At 40.1% G+C, this 21,764-nt stretch overlaps 1 protein-coding gene across 2 annotated transcripts in view; it reads right to left on the bottom strand.

The window, feature by feature from the left end:
- Positions 1 to 15,071: 15,071 nt before the first annotated feature.
- LOC124975056 (uricase) overlaps positions 15,072 to 21,764 on the bottom strand; it is a 30,312-nt gene continuing 23,619 nt past the window's right edge. For both annotated transcript variants that reach the window (XM_047537970.1, XM_047538020.1), the window contains 4 exons: positions 21,240 to 21,426; positions 19,663 to 19,786; positions 17,696 to 17,779; positions 15,072 to 15,591 (listed from right to left, as the gene is read on the bottom strand). In XM_047537970.1, the coding sequence (XP_047393926.1) occupies positions 15,517 to 15,591; positions 17,696 to 17,779; positions 19,663 to 19,786; positions 21,240 to 21,426 (470 nt within the window). In that variant the 3' untranslated portion in view covers positions 15,072 to 15,516. The remainder of the gene's footprint in view (positions 15,592 to 17,695; positions 17,780 to 19,662; positions 19,787 to 21,239; positions 21,427 to 21,764) is intronic.

Raw genomic sequence — 21,764 nt, 5'->3', positions numbered from 1 at the left:
AGAAGCTTGAGATTCTGCAGGTAGGCAGCCTTTGTCTCCAGACGGCTGTGAAAGCAAGATGCATGATTCCTTTTCAGATCACATCGAATTTCTATTAACGTGATCTTGTCTGCAGCTGGTAGCAAATACATGTGCTGCATGGGGAAGCATTTCATGAATGTGAGTGGGAAAGAGTGTACCCAGATGCCAGTATATTTTATGGCAAAGGTTTATGTGAGAACTGTTTAATGTTGAATTTGATTATTCTTAACCCAAGAGGCAGACAAGATTTCAGAACCAGAAGGGATTTAAGAAAGTACCTGCCACTCCATTTTCTCTCCCCACACCACATTCGAACTTTGGATTCTGACCCTACATATGAGATTTAATGAATTGATTTAAAGGCTAGGCCACAAACTGGCCGCTCTTCAGTGGAATCTAAACAACATGTTTTCCTTTGGCCAATGTAGTTTGTGTTTACTTTCTACACTACATTCACACACTTCTAGTGAAACTGAAATTTCCATTTAAAGTTAGTATCTTCTGTACTCTAATGCTTAAAACCAGCAACTTAACACTTTTACAGTAACTGTCAGCACCCTAAAGACATTTAAGTTTTAGAAACTCTCCTTCCCCTGCCCAATCTATAGCAAAAAACACACAGAGAGCTTTCTCAGAGTAAGTTAATCCAGGAACTAGAAATTGTAAATAGATTTAATTGAAATGAGCTGGCTTATTACATTAAAATGTATGGCAGATTTGAGCATCATTCTTGGTATTTAATGGACATGATGATGAATGTGAAGAAAGAGGCCAGTGGTGGTAATGTCTTTATTCTATTCTCAACAAATATCCTACATGAATATAGGATTTTGTCCCTTTGAGATTAGCATATGCTGTCAGGGACACACATTGTCCTTTGATTGTATTAGTGACATATATCTTTAGGGAATTTAATTTGCAGAAATCTAATGACCCAGAGTTGCCCAACCACTCCCATATTTGGAAGCCAAATGCAAAAAGTACTTACTGGTGGTGATTCATCTGCCTTTGACAATCCTTGCAAATGGGATCTGCAGGGGTCAGGTCTGGGCCCAGAGCCATTAAGTGTTTCCGGTAATGATTTGGAGGATGAAGTTAAATGTTCAAAGAGCTGACTGCTGCAGGACAGATACGCCTCTTAGGAGAAAACTTGTTAATTCTGCTTCTAAACCAGGAACAGAAGCCACAGGAAGGAGAGGGAGCGCATCGGGTACCTTAATGAACAGCTCGTTAGTCTCATGCTGTAGCTCCATAGGCAATTAAGTAGTCTGGGTACCATTTGTGGCCCATCGTGGCAGTATTAAGTAGAGAGAAAGAGATTACAATGGTCTGATCCAGGTTCATTTTGTGACTGTGGCTGTTGTGTATTTTAGAATCACTTGGAAGTGGTGAGCTTGGAGGGAGAGTTGCGTGCAGCCTAGCACTGGTGCCCAACAATGGAAGGTCCTGTAAGTGAAGTGAAAAGAGTTTTTGACTCTACCCAAGAAGGCAGTGAAATTGATGTGTCTTCACCTCAGTTGGTCAGGATAGCCCCTGTCTACAGTTGTCTCTAAAGAGAAATCAGGAAAGTTGGAGATGCTGGGCCATCTCCAAACAGAAAATGAGCCCCTCTTCTTCCGAATAAGAATGCAGATAATTTAACCAATCTCTGTAAATCTCTATGTCTTCATCTGTAAGATGGGGATAGAACAGCACCTACCCAATAGTGCTCCTGGGAGAAGTAGAAGAGGCACTGAATAAAAAACATTTAGTCTTGGCATTATGTTGCACACTTCAATAAATGTTTTTAAAAAAAGAATGCAGAGAGCCTCCTTAGTTCCTGAATTAAAACTACTACAGCAGAAGAGTAGGTAAGGTCAGTGAGGTAAAGTTAAAATAATCCTAAAATACTTCCTACCTGAGGGGGATGCTTTGCCAAAGACAGCCAAATCTACACAATCAGATAAGGGGAAAGATGCAGTGAGATGGTTTGAGCTGTCACCCAGACACCACCCAGGGGGCATCCCTAGTCACCAGCATTAGACACCTTAAGTTTTCAGACAAGTGAGGTAAAGCAAAAAAGGTCAGTCTGACCACAGGGGCCTCCAGCTCTGACATCTGTAGGCTATATCTAAGGCAAAGTGTTTCAAGTTAAATGTCTTCTTCCTGAATCAAAGGCAGCAGAGTCATCCAGTAAATTGTGTTTCATATCCATTTTCAATGGGTTACATGCTATTTTTATATGCAGGGAAATAACTACCTGCAATGGTACGATAGAACCCATCCGATTATAAACATAGTTTCAGGAAAAATCAGGGAAACTCTTCAAGTAGCCAGCAACTCCTGCCTTTAAGAATTAGTGCTGGGTGGCTCTTTGTTTCACACCTGAAGAGAGTGACTCGGAAGCAGACACCACCTGCAGGGGTGAAAGCTCTGGGCCAGGGAGACCTGAGCTTGAATGTGCTGACTTGACATGGGAACCTGGCTAAATTGCGTGGTTCCCCTTCACCTCAGGGACTTCCTCTATTCTCTAGGTACAGAGACAAGGCAGATCAGTGCTAGCCCAATAAAAATATTGTGTGAACCACAGACATTTACATTTAAGATTTTCTAGTAGTCACATTTAAAAATATAGAAAGAGCCCAGCAGCTTGGGAAGCTGAGACAGGAGGATTACAAGTTTGAGGCCAGCCTCAGAAATTTAGCAACGCCCTGTCTCAAATAAAATATTTCTAATAAAATGGCTGGGGATGTGGCTCTGTGGTCAAGTGTCCCTGGGTTCAATCACTGGTATCAAAAAAAGAAAAAAGGGCTAGGGATATAGCTCAGTGGTAAAGTACCTCTGGGTTCAATCCCTGTACTAAAATAAAAAGAAAGAGGATCAGAAGAAATCATTCTGACAATATCATTTTATGTCCACATATCCAAGATATTATTTTAATATATAACTGAAGTAAAAATGTTAAGATAAACTTCACAATCTTTTTTCTTAAATTTACCTTTGAAACCCACTCTGTATTTTATACTTGCAGCACATATCAATTAGGACAGTGTAGCTCAAGGGTATCACTTAGGATTAATTTCAGCTGAGAACAAAAATAACAGAAGATAGAATTTCTTGATTGTGTATATGAAGTAAGCAGTCCAGGGCTGGGATGCCTACTCCATCATGGTTGGGTTCCAGCCTTCTCATGAGTTTCTCCACCCTCAATACATAGCTTCCTATGTGGCTCAGGATGGCAGCCTGGGCTTCAGTTACCACAGCTGTATTCCAACCAAGGAGAAGAGGTAGAGAAGCACACTTGGTATGGCAGCATTTCTGCTGACATCACTTTGACAAGAACTTAATCATTTGGCAATACTTAGCTGCAAGGAGACTGGGAGGTTTCGTCTTTATTTCAGGCAGCCCGGTGTTCAGCTGAACAAGGACAGGATGATGCATATACTGAGAAAGCTGACAGTTTTTCTATAATGCCAACTGCGTAAGGCTGATGGGGAACTGAATGAGAGTGTGTGCTACAATCATTGGTATTACATAAGAAGAGGATTAAAATGTAGTTTTAAAGCATCCCACTCACAATATCTTTAAAAAAATACTTGGAAATCAATCTAACAAGAGGTGAAAAATGTCTACAATGAAAATTACAGAACACTAAAGAAAGAAATAGAGAAAGACCTTAGAAAGTGGAAAGACCTCCCATGTTCTTAGATAGGAAGAATTAATATTATCAAAATGGCCATAGTACCAAAAACACTATGCAGATTGAAGGCAATTCCCATAAAAATCCCAATGACATCATTCATAGAAATAGAAAAAGCATCATGAAATTTATCTGAAAAAATAAGAGGTCCAGAATAGCCACAGCAATCCTTATCAAGAAAAGCAAAGCAGGAGGCATCATAATACCAGACCTTAAATTATACTACACAGCTATAGTAACAAAAACAGTATGGTATTGGCACCAAAACAGGCAAGAAGACCAATGGAACAGAATAGAAAACACAGAGACAAACCCACAAAAATAGTTATCTCATAGTAGACAAAGGTGCCAAAAACATATATTTGAGAAAAGACAGCCTCTTCAACAAATGGTGCTAGGAAAATTGGAAATCCACATGTAGCAAAATGAAATTAAACTCCTTTCTCTCACCCTGCACAAAACTCAATTCAAAGTGGATCAAAGACCTAGAGAATTAGACCAGAAATCCTGCACTTGCTAGAAGAAAATGCAGGCCCAATACTCCAACATATTGATTCAGGAACTGACTTCCTTAACAAGACTCCTAAAGTGCACGAAGTAAAATAAAAAATTAATAAATGGGATGGTATCAAGCTAAAAAGCTTCTTCACAGCAAAGGAAATAAAAATGTGAAGAGAGAGCCTAAAAAATGGGAGACAATCTTTGCCACCTGTACCTCAGATAGAACAATAAAAAGAACTCAAAAAACTTAGCACCACAAAAACAACCAACTGATCAAAAGATGGACAAAGGAACTGAACAGACACTTCACAAGAGGAAGAAATACGAATGGTTAACAAATATATGAAAAAATGTTCAACATCTCTAGCAATTAGAGAAGTGCAAATTAAAAACCACAGATTCCATGTGACTCCAATCAGAATGGCAATTATCAAGAATACAAGTAATAATAAATGTTGTCAAGGATGTGGGTGAAAAGGTAGACCAATACATTGCTGGTGGGACTGCAAATTGGTGTAACCACTGTGGAATGAAGTATGGAGATTCCTCAAAAAACTAGTATGGAACTACCATTTGACCTAACTACCCACTCCTCAGTTTATATGCAAAAAACTTAATATCAGCATACTACAGTGACACAGTCACATCAGTGTTTCTAGCAACTCAATTCATAATAACTAAGCTATGGAACCAATCTAGATGCCTTTAACTGATGAATGGATAAAGAAATTGTGGTGTACATACACAATGGAGTATTACTCAGGCATAAAAAAAATGACCTTATGACATTTGCTAGTAAATGAATGGACCTGGAAACTATCATGCTAAGTGAAATAAGTCAGTCATGAAAAACCAAAGATTGAATGTTTTCACTGATATGTGGAAGCAAACACACAACAAGTTAGGAGAGGGAAAGATCAGATATTCAGTAGATAAGACCAAGGGGAATGAAAGGAAAGGAGTGGAGATAGGAAAAGGAAAGACAGTGGAATTAATCTGAAATAATTTTCCTATGTACTTATATGAATATATCATAGTGAATCCCATCATAATGTGCATCCATAAGAATGGGATCCTAAGTAGAATAAGATATATTCCATGCTTTATAATTTTATAAAAATAAATTCTACTGCCAGGTACAACTAAAAATAAAGAATAAAAATGTGGTTTTAATTTGGTCAACCTAGGCATGTATGAATATATCACAATTCATTCTAATTTTATCTATAACTATAATGCACCAATTAAAAATAAATGAAAATAACTCAATAAATAGAACGAAAACTAATAGAATAAAAGAAGGGGATTGGGACAGGGGAAAAGAAAGTATCAGGGGTTGAAATGAAGAAAACAATCTTATATGTTTCTATGAATACTTCAAAATGAACTCTATTGTTATGTATAACTATAAAGCACTAATAAATAACAAATTTTAAATGTTTATTACTATGATCTCATCCCACTTCAAGTCTAGTACAGTCACAGAATTAACAAGTATATACTGAACCCAGGTACTACTTATTTGATGCATGCTCATATTGCTAAAAATAAAATAGTACTGCTTCCTTAGGTCTTTAGCTATCAGGTAGTTCTAGATGTTTTATCTTCATAAAGGCACAAAAGCCAAACTAAAACAAACAAAAAACTTGCACTATTTAAGTCCCTGAAAAAAAGTGTTATGCTGAGTTAAGACAAATATACTGAGAAAAATGCATGTAAGTTTTTAATGGTCCCTAAAGACCTAAAGAAGTTAGTTTGAGGCACTGGTGAATTCTAAATGAACACTCGATGGCATTCAGAATGGTTTTGTGAAACCAATGAAAGGAAGATTGTGATACCTTTGTGATTTTAATGAAGGTGGTATGGGTCAATAACAAACAGCAAAAAATTATATTTTTTTAAAATGTTTTTAACAAAGTCTGAGTGGAGCTGCATGCATTAATTTGAGTCAATTAGTTTGACAGTCAATTAGGCAGTCTGCTTAATTATCTATTTGGGCAGATTTCTATAATGAATTTTTAATGCTAAAGTGACTTCTCCCAGCCACCAGAATGTCTGTGGATTATTCATACACCTTCTGAGTGGTGTGTATGCGTATGTAGAGTAAATTAACACAGGCTTAATCCATACATGGTTAAGAAGGAAAACTGATGCTAGGAACCCACAGCGAAGGAGGAAGGGAGTTCCAGAGTAAGGGTCAGAAGACTTGGGTTCTGGTCTCCCATCTGCTACTGACTCAGCTACTGAGCCATCAGTAGTGAAGAGACAAGCAACTTGCATGTGTCTCTTCATTTCTCCTACTTCAGTTGCCACCTATCTAAAATAAACAACTACAAGTTTATTCCAGCACTCAATTTCTTTGTTTTTTCTAATAATGCAATGATCTGAGTTATATGTGTCACTGTTCCCCTCCACCATTCAGTTAAAACTCGCAATATCTTCATACACTACAATCTCATTTCCCCTATATAAAGTCGTAAGATTGTGTTCTAATTATGGTTCTCTACAGTGTGCTAGGAGCAGCTATTATTCTTGAGATTTGTCAAGTTTACTGATGGTACAGTCCTGTACCTTTAAGTTGAAGTGATTCCCACTGTGTCCCCTGATGGAAGTATCCCCCTATGAACAGGACACAATCAGATCCTCTAGTTGAGGGGATTGAGAAGGAAACATTTCCCAAGTAGGTCACTGGGAATGAAGGTAAGAAGGTCTGTTCCTATTTTCACCCTTTGGTTACTATATCTATATATTCTACCTACTTCAGACATGGTTCCATTTGAGTCAAGTATTTAGAGAATTCACTTCATTCCTGAGGATATCATCGCAGGGTATCATCTCCAAGCTGAAACCTCAGTTATGCCTTCAAGATAACATTCCATGGAGGTGGATGTGATGGTACAGGCCTGAATTCAGCTGCTCAGGAGGCCGAGGCTGGAGAATAATGGGTTTGAACTCAGTCTGGGTAATTTAGCAAAGACCTCATCAAGAAAGGAGGGAAGGAAGGAAGGAAGGAAAGAAGAAAAGAAGGGAGGGAGGGAGGGAGGAAGGAAGAAAGGAAGGAAGGAAGGAAGGAAGGAAGGAAGGAAGGAAGGAAGGAAGGAAATAAATCACCCATCACTCTATTGGGCCAGCAGTTTTGTGATGGTTCAGTATGTGCTAGGGCCCATTGATGGTCACTTACAGATTGCTTCTCCTTCACTTTAAAGTGGGACCCTTTGGCTTGAGTGATGTTATATGAGATTCTATAAGTGCTTGGATAGTGGTACTGAGTCCCTGTGGACAAGAAGGGAAAACCTATACCCAAAATATGTATCCATTTTAGTCAAGATGAATTTCTGTCCCTTTCAGAGTAAAAGGGGTTCAAGTAGCTGAATAGTCATCTTAAAGACTGGTGCCATATTAAGGTCTCACTTAGTATTGGTCTTCATTGCTAGAAAGTTGGATATTTGTTAACAGTAGTTACAAGCTGTAGAAAGCCAGATTTCATGCTTTTGGGCACGTGGGTGGCCATCACTCTGCTAAGCATGGCCATTGTGTCCTTGCATTCACTGTGCTAGCACTGCACTGGCAAAGACAGGCGCTACCTGACATTAGTTGGCCAAGTCATTCTTTCTGCTTAATTATTCAGTTCCTCTTCATGATCGATGCTTTTTGATACACATAAATTAATATGTAAAACAAAGAGCTGCACATTAAATGCTCACTCCCACAGACACACTTTGAAACCTCTTTCTTCTGTCCAATCTCCTAATCTTTCTCTTTCCAAGTGCCTGGTTAATCAAACAAGTAATTTTCTGCTACCCACAAGTTTATATATATTCTAACCTAGGGACATGCTACCCATGAAGTAGTGACCCTTGGAAGTATTTCCTAAAGCTGACTCATGGAGAGGATTGCCCTCTACCACCATCCTAAATCCATCCTGCCTTTATAGCATAAGTGTGAGAAGTGCCAGAGAAACAGTGGTGGGAAGCATGGGGATCTGGGCCACCTGTTCATGTGCCTTTCTTGTGATCTTTAGTCCCTTCTTGTGTCTGATCCTGGATCTCTCATTTCCATCTTAAAGTGGATTATTGCTGGACCCACCAGACCCCAATACTTGATTGGCTTGATAGAAGCCAGTTCATCATGTACAGCTCTGGTCAAAAGTCCATTGGTGTCCCATGGTCAGAGAGTTGTTTTCTCTGATATCTAGTAATACACCAGGAGCTATTTTTCAAACTGGTGACTAATCCTCTGCTACGGGTAGCCTTATTCTAGAACCCTAGAAATCTGTGCAGTAATTTTCCTAGTGAGTCTTGCCATAAGCCCCACACAACATTTTCCCAGTCAAAGATACCTCTAATATCATTGAGCCTGCTAATTCATATGGCCCAAGCAGAAGCAATGCTTGTACTCCTTCTGAATCTGCTACATAGCCTTTTACTGCTCTGGGCCCCACATAAAGTTGGAAGCCTCCCTTGTCACCCAAGATATGGATTAGAGCTATATTCCCAAGTGTGAAACACCATTCTTCAAAAACCTGAAGAAAACTACCAGGCATTGAGTCTTCTTCTTAGTAGCATAAAGTTTGCTATCCAATAGTGTATCCTTTATTTTGGAAGAGAGACCTTAATGTCCTAGATCAAGGATCAACAAACTTTTTCTATAAAGGGTCCAAGGATAAATATATTAGACTTCATGGACCAAATAGTCTCAGTTGCAACTACTCAACTCTGCCCTTATAATATGGCAGCAAACACAGCAGTACATTAAAAAAAATGGGCTTGGGTATGTTCCAGTGGAACTATTTAGAAAAACAGGTAGCGGACAGATTTTTCCAATCCCTGTCTGAGATCACTGGAGTCTTAAAACCTTCACTAATGCAGTGTGTCCCTGTGGGTATCTTCCATTCTCCAGAGTACAAGTATCACTCTTTTCTCATCCAGTCCAAGTAGCATGATATCATGGACACAGTGGACCAATGTGATGTTCTGTGAAATGTTCAGATAACCCAGGTCCCATACAAAAAGACCAGGAAAATTATTGTAATCCTGGAGTAAGGCCACAAATATATGTAACCTCCCATCTCATGGGAATAGAACCTACTTCTCTTCCTCCTTGATATGAAAATCCCATGGTTTTTATCCAGTACTCATGCATAATCTTCCAGTTACTGTCTAAATTCTCTAAGAATTTTCCACTGTTAAGAACTGTGGTCCATTTCCTTTCTTAGCAGGCCCAGCTAGTTAATGATGTGATTTTACTCTATTTATAGATCTAGTGGCAAGGAGGTGGGGCAAAGTCCCAAAGGGCAGAAACCCCTGCATTGTCTTCAAGCAAGAAGAGCATGGTAGCCTTTAACAGAGAAGAGTAGGCCAGATCTACAGGCCCAGTGCATTGATGGAATGTTGAGAATTCACAGTTTCCAGTGCATCAATCAGGACCCCAACCTTAGTGTAAAATACCTGTCAGGGCTGAGAATTCCATAGTCCTTGGAGCTTCGCTATTTTTACAATTAAGTCCTGGCCCTATCCTAAGCTTTTCTGCCATCTAAAGTTGTTTCATATGCTGCCAGAAAGGTCCTCCTGCTTTCACACTTTGCATTACATTCTTTATTAATTATCCTGAGCTTTGCATTTTCTTTCTTAATGCATTCATGGTTCCCAGAAACACCTACCCAAATTCCATAGTCCTTATAATCACTATTTCTCTTAGACTTCTCAAGCATCTGCAACATCGCCCCTGCCAGTCAGTGTGTTTCATTCCTTCAGTATCTCATCTAAATTTACTTCCAGGAAAAATATTAACAATTGCATGTTACAGCATTCCAGGGACTCATTGCCAGTTAACTAGTGAGTGTTCCAGTTCCAAAATCCTAGTTTAGAGTCCTCTTCCTAAAACTACTCCTCAGTATCATAGGTCAGTGCTCTGCCGCCCTGCACCCCCACAAATATAGTGAGGTCCTGAGATTTTCATGCAGGAGGTTCACTGTGGAGCACTTCCTGGAACAATATTGGTGAGGACTGAGGGAAGCAGGTTTGGACAGAGAGAAGTTGAAGAGTTGCAATGGGACCTTCAGCTAAATGGAAACTCTGGAGCTGGAATGGCCCTACAGAGTTGTCCCAGTTGACATAAAGAAGTCAGGATTTGCCGTCTCCCACATTCACTAGATATTGGATGTGAGCTACTTCCAGGAAGTGGGTATAAACTTGGGAGTAGAAGTTTCCTTCGACCAAAGGCAATTTCTACAGAGGGATTCAATTATAAGCCACCAGCAACCAACACTACTGGCATCTGAGGAGAACGAGCGTTTTGACCTCAAAAGGTAATGTACCACAAAATCTTTAACAGGAACTTTAACTCCCATTTTCTAACCACAGGAAGGAAAGATATTATCACACACTAAGGATGACAGTGCAGATGATGGTATGAGCCTGAGTCCTTATGCCATCAGTGAGCTACCAGATCAATCCTGGGGTAGCCTGCCTCTAAACTTCTTCAGTTAACAAGATGTCCTTTTCACTCAAGACACTCTTAGGTCTCCAGTTACCTGGGACCAAAATCATTCGAACTCATGCCTGACCTCAGTTATTTCTCACTCACCTGTGCCCTGTGGGTCGGTATTGTTTTCATTCCCATTTCACAACAGAAGGAATTGAATCTTAGAGTGTAACTTGCTCAAGGTCACCCAGGTGGAGAATTGCAGAGCTCAATCTGAAATCTGGCACTACTTGGATCCAAAGTCCATGCTTTTCACCCGTTTATAAATGTCTGCGTGACAGCTCAGAAAACTGGGAGGGAATGTGACTATTCCCCAGGTAACTTGTGTGTACCTGAAAAGCTGCCTTTAAGAAACACACTGTCCCTAAGCACATCTTCAGGATCTTAAGATGAAGAGGTCACCCTGGGTGTCTTCATGGACCCTAAATCCAGTGACAAGCATCCTTATGAGAGTCATACAGAGGAGGTCTGACAAATAGAAGAGAAAGAAAGAATGTGAGCATGGAGGAAGAAACTGGAATGATGCAGCCACAAGCCGAGAACCCCTGAGGGAGACAGGAGCAGGATATCCCCCAGAGCCTTTGTAACGCCTGGACTCTGAACTTCTGGTCTCCAGAACTAGGAGGGAATAAATTTCTATTGTTTTATGACACCAGATTTATGGTAATTTGTTAAGGCAACCTCAAAAAATTAACATACCCTGGGATCTTTCTTTCTTTCTTTCTTTCTTTCTTTCTTTCTTTCTTTTTTTGGTAAATATATTTCTCTTTCTCATATAAAGGCAAACAGTACACTTACCTTCCAGGTTTGACTGAATGCATTCCCCATGTGATAGATTTCCATTAGACTCCTTTATACATTTTTTTTGTACCAGGAATTGAAACCAGGGGTGCTTAAGCACTGAGCCACATCCTCAGCTCCCCCAACCCCACCCTGCCTTTTTTTTTTTTCTTTTTTTTTTTTTTTGAGACAGGATCTTGCTAAGTTGGTTAGGGCCTCACTAAGTTTCTGAGTAGACTCCTTTATACTTTAAGGATAGAATTTCCACTAGTGTCTACTAGTCCCTTGGTAGAGATTGGAGGCACCTGTAGAGACAGGAATGAGCATTTCTGTGGGAAGGTCCATAGCCACTATATTCTCAACACTGTCTCAATAGCCTCCAAAACCCTTCCAGAATTTCTGAGAGGTAGTCTGAGTAAGTGGAAGAATGAGAGGCCACTGTGCTATAAGAAAAAAACGAGAGCAAAGGCTGAAAAATCCAAAGAGATTGAGTTTCAAACCTTTGGAAGCAGATGTGTCTGGTGAGGAAGCTCAAAATCCATGTATTTGGAAACCAGTTAAGTTCAAGCTCAGAGGCAGAAGTTAGGTTTTGCAAAGGCCACTACAAAGATGAACGCCATATAGCTCAGAGTCTGAAGGAAAGGAAATCTGCTCTCTCTGGATAAAGCATGAAAAGTTTAGAAAAAAGTTCAAATTTCTGCAGTTAAAACCTACAAATGATTGAAAAAGATTAATTCTGCTCCAGTGACAAATAAGTAAAACAATGTCTCAAAAGATTTATTTCTAAGGGAGAGAAAATTTGGTTTCTAAAATTAAGGAATGGTATGAATTTAAATCTGACTCTAAAAAGGAAAGAGATGGAGCTGGGAACCCTGCACATGCCTGTTATCCCAGCCACTCGGGAAACTGAGGCAGGAGGCTTGTGAGTTCAAGGCCAGCCTCAGCAACTTAGCGAGGTCCTAAGCAATTTAGTGAGATCCTGTCTCAAAATAAAAAATAAAAAGGGCTGGGGATGGGGCTCAGAGGTTAAGTGCCCCTGGGTTCAATCCGAAGGAAGGAAGGAAGGAAGGAAGGGAGGGAGGGAGGAAGAAAGGAAGGAAGGAAGGAAGGAAGGGGATATGTTGTCTGAGACTTGCTATGAAAAGTCATGGAGTGAGATCATGAAAGATATGGGATGAGAGCATATGGAACAAGCCTCCAGATTCTTGACTACCAAAATCACAAACAAAGCCTGTTCCTTGGATACCAGGCAAAGGACCTCTTATGTAGTATGTGACCTTGGAATCATGACCTCAGAATCACCTGCATTACTCCTCCATGGTGAGATGGGTTTGGGGGAAGGAGAGGGAACAGTGTTGAGTGAGCAGCTTTGCCTCCTAGGAAATGGGAGCAGAATCCCTGTAGACTTCTGGAGCAAAATCACCAAGGGTTTTATACAAATTACCTCACAGATGCTCACAGTTCAGGCCTGCCAGAGCCTGAAGGAGCAGGTGAAACCCAAAGCTAGTTTTCAGCTCACAGTTTAAAACTCTAACCACAGAAAACATTCTTCACAAAACAAAAACCTGATCCTTGACAGTTTGACAGGCATTCCCACCACATGCGTGGGACACAACGTCCTATAACTCACTTGCCATCTATTGTAGTAGGAATAGTAAGAGTTCAGGAAAAGCAAACTGCATATATGTATGAAACAGGCCATAATTCCTAAGGATTCTGCTCAAATATAGGCTTCTTTTCTGATAATAAAAAATAGTGTTTATAAAACTTACTTGAACAAGGGAATGTCAAGTAAGAGAGGCCTAATTCAGTTTTTGGTTGTGTTTTTTAAAAAGTCATACTAGACTCTTCTAGAACAGAATTATCAAATTAGCAGAGGAATAAAATGTACCAGCCATTTGGCCATGAAAGTTACATGATGGAGAAGCACGTTTTGCAACATAAGTATTCAATGTAGCCCAAACTTGCCTATCAAATCATTTCATCTTTCTTATCCTATATTCTTTCCAAGCAGGCCCTCACGTGTGAATGGCCCCCAGCATCTGGTAGGGTTTGCTGTTCTCAAGGTTGCCCACCTCTCACCTGACCCACAGAAGTCAATAATGCCTTCCTGTTTGAGTGTCGCAACAATGAAAAGAAAGCAGGATATTTATTATATTCAACAAACACACAGAAATTTCCATGTTTGTCACAAATACTATCATAGCTTTTTATAAATATTAACCCATTTAATCCTCAAAAGACTTGTGGAGTAGGTTCTATTTTCACCTACAGTTTACAGTTGAGGAAACTTCATGTATGTAGGAAAAGGTGGAGTCAGGACTTAGTTTGTGTGATTAACTGTTACACCAATGCTATGATTTGGATGAGTGCTCCTAAGGTCCATGTGTGACATGCTTGGTTCCTAAGGTAGTGCTATTGAGAGGTGATGAAACCTTCGAGGGATGGGTCTGAGGGGAGGGTACTTAGATCATTGGAGGCATACTCTTTAAAAGGTTTTGGGACCTGGGTCTTCTCTTCTTCTTTGCTTCCTGGCTGCGAGATAGGTGGTTTTGTTCCTTCAGGTGCTCCCACCAAGATGTGCTGGCCTTGCAAGAGGCCCAAAGCAAAGGACCACCTGATCTTGGACTGCAGCCTCTAGAACCATAAGCCAAAATAAACATTTTTGTTTTAATTTAATTGCCTCAGGTATTTTGCTATAGTAACAGAAAGTTAACTAATAAAACCATACTACCTTAGCTAATGAACAAAACCACGCTACTCTACTAGATAGTAGTATAAAAGTAAATGAAACAGAATTATAAAACAATACTCAGGGCTCACAAGTATCTCTAAAATAATACAGATTTTAATTTTTAAAACATAAAAGGAGATTTTTTTTTAAAGGGAGAGAGGTCATCTAGAATGTTCATATGGACAGGTTTTAACCATGAGTTTTTGAAATTATAATTTATGAAATTTTGTGGAATACATATAATAGTAATGTTAGTCAACTGATAAGAAGATAATGACCTTTCAAATTGGTATGCATCTTAAAATAATCAGTTACATTTATTTCTCTGATGAAGAAAGCGGTAAGAATCTTTGGAAGATTCAGAAAAGTACATGGTGAAAATTAGAATCCACTAATAATCTCATCCAAAAATTATCTCTGTTGATATTTTATATATTTATATATTCTCTCATCTTTCTATATGTTTATTCATCCATCCATATATTGACTTAACATTTATTAAATATGGCTTTTTGTGTCAAAGGGATGCTTATTCAAAGAAAAATAATTTGTTTATTTTACATCTGAATGTGTACTAAATATTCTCTTTAAGGGTTGTAAAAGTCACAAAATCAGTACATTAATATCATAAAGGTGGGCTGGGATTGTGGCTCAGTGGAATAATGCTTGCCTAGCATGTGTGAGACACTGGGTTCGATCCTTAGCACCACGTATAAGTAAGTAAAATAAAGGCTCATTGACAACTAAAACATATTTTTAAAAATTTTTGAAAAAGAGCATAAAAGCACTAGGTAGAAATAAACTACCAATGATACACATGCTAAAGAATTTTTAAAAATTCAAATGTTCAGTTAATAGAAGTCACAATGGTGATATTTTTCAATATGATTTTATTACATTTTCTGCATTCCCCAGAAGCATCGCTACAATGAAAACAATATTTGCTTCTTCAACTCATACTCAAATTAATTGATGTGGCACCTCCATTAGTTCATGATTATTTTATTAATGAATTGATTCTAAATTTTCTCCAAGATAAGAAGGCACAAGACCACCAAAAAGAAATATTGATTTGTGATTGTTCTAATACTGCTCAGTGTTTTTAAAGTAAATTATATTCACAAAGCATGTTATTATTACTAATAAGGCAATCCACAAAATGCCTTGTTAAGCCAAGTATGAAGAAAAGTGCAGGAAGAAAATGAGTAAATCAACACACTACATTGAAAGGTTGCATGACTAACACACTACAATCTGCAGCATCACAAAGGAAGTGATTCTTCAACGGAGAATGGATTCTTATAGGGTGACCACAATGTCACAGCCTTGAAGACAGCTTCCTCTTGACTGTACCAGTAATTTTACCATATGGATTGTCTAATGGCAGCAAGACCTGTATAAAAAACACACGGTAACTTCAGAGACATCGAGCTGGCCCTTTCCTTTCTATGAATTCTTAAATCAACAGCAAAAACAATTTGTTAAATAGTAAAATGTACATGCCCTACAGTAAAGTTACTTCAGGCATGGTATTGCCTTATTTTTCTGGCCTTAGTTGAGAGATGAGTCAATTTCCCAGAAAATTAAAGAGGTTTTTTTTTCTTTTTTAATTTGTAATCACTTGAATATAAATGTTTCTAAAATGCATTACATGTCCCTGCTTTTTAAATAGAGTATATTTAATACAATTTGACCTTTACTTGATGACTCACTTTGCATATCGATCATCATCCAATGCTATAATCCAGTCATGCCCTCCAGAGCAGCTGAGGTCCACAGGACTGCCAGCACAGTGCTAATGGCTCCGGACAGCTCTGCTCTTTGAGTTCCTTTATCTTCCCACCCTGTCATTTGTCACTTTTCTTTGCTGTCAGTGTGCCTCAACTTCCTGCTTCTTGTGTGTTGCCTCCACTCTGTACACACCTGGATGAGGGTCTGAGAGTGGCTCCAGTCATCCCCAAGATATAGTGACACCTTGTTCAGTCATGCAGATGCCTTTATGCAGAGATCCGACTCAAATAATTTGGGCCTTCTGGCCTCCAGAAACCTAGCTGGGATTTAGGAGGGCGTTGTGAGTCTGACTTCTTAGAGGGAGAGCCACGGAGACCTCAGTCTACAAGTAAGCCCTCGGAAGGATCAGTAGGGGTCTGAGGCTCAGGGGCACCAAAGAGACCCTCCCTCTTTGCCTAGGATCCTGAGCTAAACTCTACTGTAGTCACGACACCTGATGCTTTTTCTGTTGGGCCCATTTGTTTTGCCTCTGGTGGACGTGACCAGGATTCCTTCCAGGTCTCTCTCTTGTCCTTTAGCAGATAATTATTGTAATAACACTTTAAATCCTAATCAATGAAATTCTGGAAATCATCATCCTTTCCTTCCTCTGAGGTAAATATTGCTGCCTCTCCTTTTAGCAGAACAAACAATGCAAAGGACTAAAGTTGCCCTCCCCGGCAACTCCAAGCTTGAGATCACCTCTACAGACACCTAAGAATGAGCTTTGCTTTCCAATGTCACCCTCCAGCATCCACCTGCAGCTAAAGGAGGTGCAGAGCCCAATGGAGTCCACCAACACTGTTTGTAGAACAGAAACAAGGTACCTGACCAGAGGAATTATAAGACTTCTGGGTCAGCAGGCCCAGAATGTGGGACCTTCTGGAGATCCCTTTATTAACCTTTATCTACCAAAGAATATGAGTCTACAGTCGCAGGGTCATGCCAATAGATGGCCCCTTTCCTATTTCACTCCCCACCATATATTAAAATAAATGACCCAAAATGCTGTTTAAAGATGAATCCAATGGAGAAATTCTACCATTCTGAAAGCAGCCAATGGGAAAGGGACAGTTCTGATCGCCCAAGAACTGACCACACAGACCACCAGTTAGGACCACCACCAGGTTGCCTAGTCAGACACACTGAATGGTTTAACCTTCTGCCACAGCTGAAAAGACCTCAGGGCCAGTGCATTTTCCAAGACAAAGCTTTCCTTTCAATAGATGAATTTCCTCATCTTTCCTCCTGTAATTGCAACTAGAAACACAAATACGCTTTCATCTTTCCTGGTTGTATTGTGTGCTACTGAATTGACTACTTAATCAAAAGGTAGAGATGATGAAAGAAAATGAAAATAGAATCTTTTCTTCTCTTCATTGCCTCGTGATGGAGGAATAATGAAGCTGCGACCTTGCATGGCACTTTTCCGAGAAGCAGATCTCAGAGCCGTTTCCTTGGGCACACTCTGTTCCTTCCTTATCTCTTCCTCTCTGCAACTTCCCACCCTCCTCTGTAATCACTGGTCCACTCCTGGGGTACTTCAGCCTCAGGCATTGAAAAGCCCATAGACTGAGAGGGCTCTAATCAGTGGCAACTATAAATATCCCCCAAAGCAGCAGCTGTTAAGAGTTTTAGTCAGTGATATTGTTGTCTCAAGTTTACAAAGAGGCATTAAAGGGAGGTGGGACAGAAATGCGCTTTAAATATTTCTAAAGTTCTCTTACCTCTTCCTTGTTGATCAGGCCCATTTTGGACATATCTATGTTAAAGTAGTGAATGTTTGGCAGGCTGATTTCCATGTCTTCTATCTGGAATCCACAATAGTACGCATCACATGGGGCAACTGTGAGTCTCTCTCTCTCTCACTCCACCCCCCCACTCAACCCCCACTAGCCCTTTACATAATTCCCAGCTCTGTCCTCAAGACAGCTTCTGATGTTCCTCTACTGCCCAGCGCTGTTCTCTCTCACTAGTCCTATTATTAGATGATAGGCCCACTTCTTTCCCCTCAGTATATGAAATCTGCTTCTCTAAAAAAATATGTGCTCCTCAAGTCAGAAACCTAGGAGAACTCTTCAGCCTCCAACTGGCCTCCAGGAACAGATTAGTCAACACCCTAAACTCCTCCTCATTCCATTCCCTCCTCTCCAGGCCTGTCCCCAAATATCACATATAAAGATTTAAAAGTTATAAATCAAGCTTAAAAATGCTAAGTGAAATATGTCTATCCTAACTTGAGAAATATACTTTCATAACAACATGGAAGGCCAGGTTTTAATGTCAAATTCTCCAGTGCTTTGGAGTGTCATGCCAAATCATGCTACGTGGAAAGAGCCAACTCTCTGCTCTTGGTCTATACCACCCTTTTTCTTGGACTCGTGTGGGCAGATACTCCAGATCATATGCCAAGTCCCACCAATACCTCCTGCAAACATCTGCCCCTTTGTCCACTCTCAGGTCCAAGAATGAACACACCAATAGCACCATGTGCCTTCCTTAGGATAGGTCTCTAGAAGAGGTTTGCCAAGGTTCTGGAAGTAATCTCAGAGCCATTGGGGCAGGAAGTTTGGGAGGCCATGTTGGCCCCTGGAGAGTTTGTTGCCTTGGGCCCACCAACTCTTCACCCAATAGAAGGAGGCACAGCCAGAGGAAGGCCTGAAGGGGGGCCATGGCACAAGTCTCTCTTGTCCAGGTCTAAAGGGGGCACTTCTTTCCAACCCCATCATGGTCTGGCCCAGGCTCTCCTTGCATATTTCTGCAGTAGCATTCCAACAGGTCCCATCATCTTTTTAGTTCATCATACTGCTGACATAGTAATCTTTCTAGAATGCAAATTAGGTCATATCCCACCTGCCTTAACTCTTCAGTGACCCCTCATGACTCTCAGGATAAAGTAAAGACTCTATAAATAAGCCCACAAAGGCCCTCTTGACTAGTTTCTGCCTCATAAGTAAAAGGAAGGGCTCACATGGAAGGACTCTCAGTTCTAGAACTCCATATATTGTTGACTCTTTGTAGTAAAGGACAATATCATGTTGTTAGCTCCATACCTACCCTTCTCCCTCATCCTAGAGTATAAACCCAAATTTCCCCTGCTTGTCCCTAAAGACTGAACACATACACATCTCCCTCAATCTGGCCGTCACTGTCTCCAATGCCTGAGTTAAATGCTTCCTCTGTATTTCCATAATAATCCACTATCTAGTGTATTGTTTGTTTACTTATTTTCTTTGTTCACTGAATTATCCACTTTTTTGGAGTAGGATATTATCTAATTTATCTTTGTATCCTTTGTGCACACTGCCAGAGGATGGATGGATGGATGGATGGATGGAATGAATTCCTTTACATCTCTCTTTCATTCTCTGGATCTCCTAAAAGATAGAAGCTCCATCTAATTATCTCATCAAGGCACTGAAGTGTCGTGAATGACTTAAATAAGTGACAGGTTGAAGGGATTTAAAGAATTTTCGACAAAACTAGAGAACTATAGCAGTGGCCTGTGTTTTTAGGTTGAGCAGATTTTTCCATTTTTGCTCTCTTCTCACTTGCTATAACAAGCTTTTGAACAACAACAGATGTCATTTTTCATGTGTCTTCCACTTTCTTATTTTAACTCGAAACTCTTTCTCAGAGCTGACAGGAGACACAAGTTCTCTAAATCCTCAGAATGGCAAGTGACAAAACATACCTCCGGAACCTGGCTCAGGGAGAGCACCTGGATGTCATAGAGGGTCTTCTGGACCGAGGGCGAGTACTCGCCTTTGTCATAAGGCCCAGAAAATTTCTCCAGGATGATGTCCCGAACAGTGCCCCTAAAACACAGGGAAGGAAACTGAGGACTCTCAGGGGATAGCATTTTAAGAATACATTATTAAACTAAGGAGTGGCATTTCTGTCCCCCAGAAAACATTCATGTTGATGGTTTTATAAGAGATTATTCTCCTATAATGTCAAAAAACAAAACTCACTTCCCATTTCCTTACAAACATACAAACACATACACACACACCACTCAGCAAATGCTGAATGCCACTAGACTCTCTTCATGGATTAGCACCAGGGCCTAATGGACTTTTTAGGGTAAGTCTCCCATCATGTTTGAAGAGAACTCCCAAACATTCTAACCTTCTCACGGCCCTGCTAGGCTTGTTCCTTGACTGTTACCTTAGGGATTTTACTCCCTGCCAAACTTCAGCCTAAGCATTTTATGGAACAATGTCATTGACTTCTTAATATAGCTGAAGCAGGCACTACTATTCTCCCCTATTTAGAGAAGATGAATCTGAGTTCAAAAGTTTAAATGATCTACTGAGTCCATGTCTTCAATGAGAGACCCAGAACACTACCCTGATTTTGGCATGCTTAATCTCATGCTCTTTTCAACATAAATAGAGCAGGCTCCTGCTGCCTAGGGGAGCAATTGAAATTAAAAAAGGAAAAAAGAGGACTGAGGTGAAGTTCTCTTCAAGCATTTTAAAACCTATCACATCATTTTTTTTAAACGGAGAAAAACTATACCAGTGGGAGGAAACTATGTGGGGGAGGAGCAGATTCCAGCTCATCATAGGGTAGAAATTTCTAACAATTAGAGCTTCAGCGAAGAAATAAGATACCTAGTTAAAAAAACAAGCCCAAGGAGTTCAGCAGCCTAATTATTCCTTGTCAAAGATATTATAATAATAATCATACCTTTACATTTTTAAAGAATTTGTCATTTGCAGGGTACTTCTCTAAATATCCTATCATTTTGCATTTAGCCTAGGTTGACCAATTGTCCCACTTTGCCTGGGATCAAGGGTTTTCCTGGGATGTGGGAATTTCAGAGTTAAAACTAGGAAAGTCCCTGGCAAACTAGGAAAGGTTCGTCACCCTGGCTTAGCCATCTCAGCGTCACTGTGGGGTACTGAGGCTAGATATTATCTCCAATTGATGCAGTGTTTCTTAAAGTCCAGCAGTGTCAGCATCTCCTGGGAGTTTGTAGTCAATGCAAATTCTCAGTCTCCCCCCAAGACCTACAGAATCTGAACCTGTGAGGGTGGGCTAGGGATCTTCATTTTAACAAGCCTTCAGGTGATTCTGATGCACTCTAACTTTTAAGAACCACCGATTTAATGAAGCAAAATACAGAAGGGATTTCTGAACAGTGGGGAGATGGAGTTGAAGGGCCTCTAAATTTTTCATTTATATCTAAGACTGAATTCTGGTCCCCTGGAGAGAGGGCAGCTACAACCTGCCCATGCTCCATGTCCTAACACTCATTCATACCAAGTAGCCTCAAAGTCCACGTGTCTGCTCTGTTGATAGCGCCACTTGCAGTATACTTGGGTAGCAAAGCATCGGTCCTTCACCTCAGGAAGGGTTGTGAACTGGTCCTTCAGGAATCCTTCAAATCCAGACTGAGTTGTTTTCAAGATCTTGAGGTCTTTGATTCCAGAATGAATGACTGGATATCCTATTTCAAAGAGAAAGGTAAGAGAAGATGAAGTCATAAACAGAACATTGTCTTCTTACTGACACCTAGCACCGTGGACCCTGGCCATTAAAACATGGCACACTGTATTTGTACAAAGAACATCTTCTGCCCATGTTTTCTGTCTTCCTGTCTCCTCTAATTGATAAGGATGTTGTGCCTTTCTGGATATCTGGATTCCATGACTCCCTTCTTCTCAGCTATGTACAAGGGTATCTTCTCAGACAATTTACCTCACACATTTTAGCTCCATCTCATTTGACCAACAAGCATGCTGAAATGAGTTAATGAGCGCCTCAGGACCAGTTCTTCTCTCTCCT

Source organism: Sciurus carolinensis, chromosome 1, assembly GCF_902686445.1.
Source record: "Sciurus carolinensis chromosome 1, mSciCar1.2, whole genome shotgun sequence".
Taxonomy (NCBI): Eukaryota; Metazoa; Chordata; class Mammalia; order Rodentia; family Sciuridae; genus Sciurus; species Sciurus carolinensis.
This window is presented reverse-complemented; position numbering and strand designations above follow the sequence as displayed.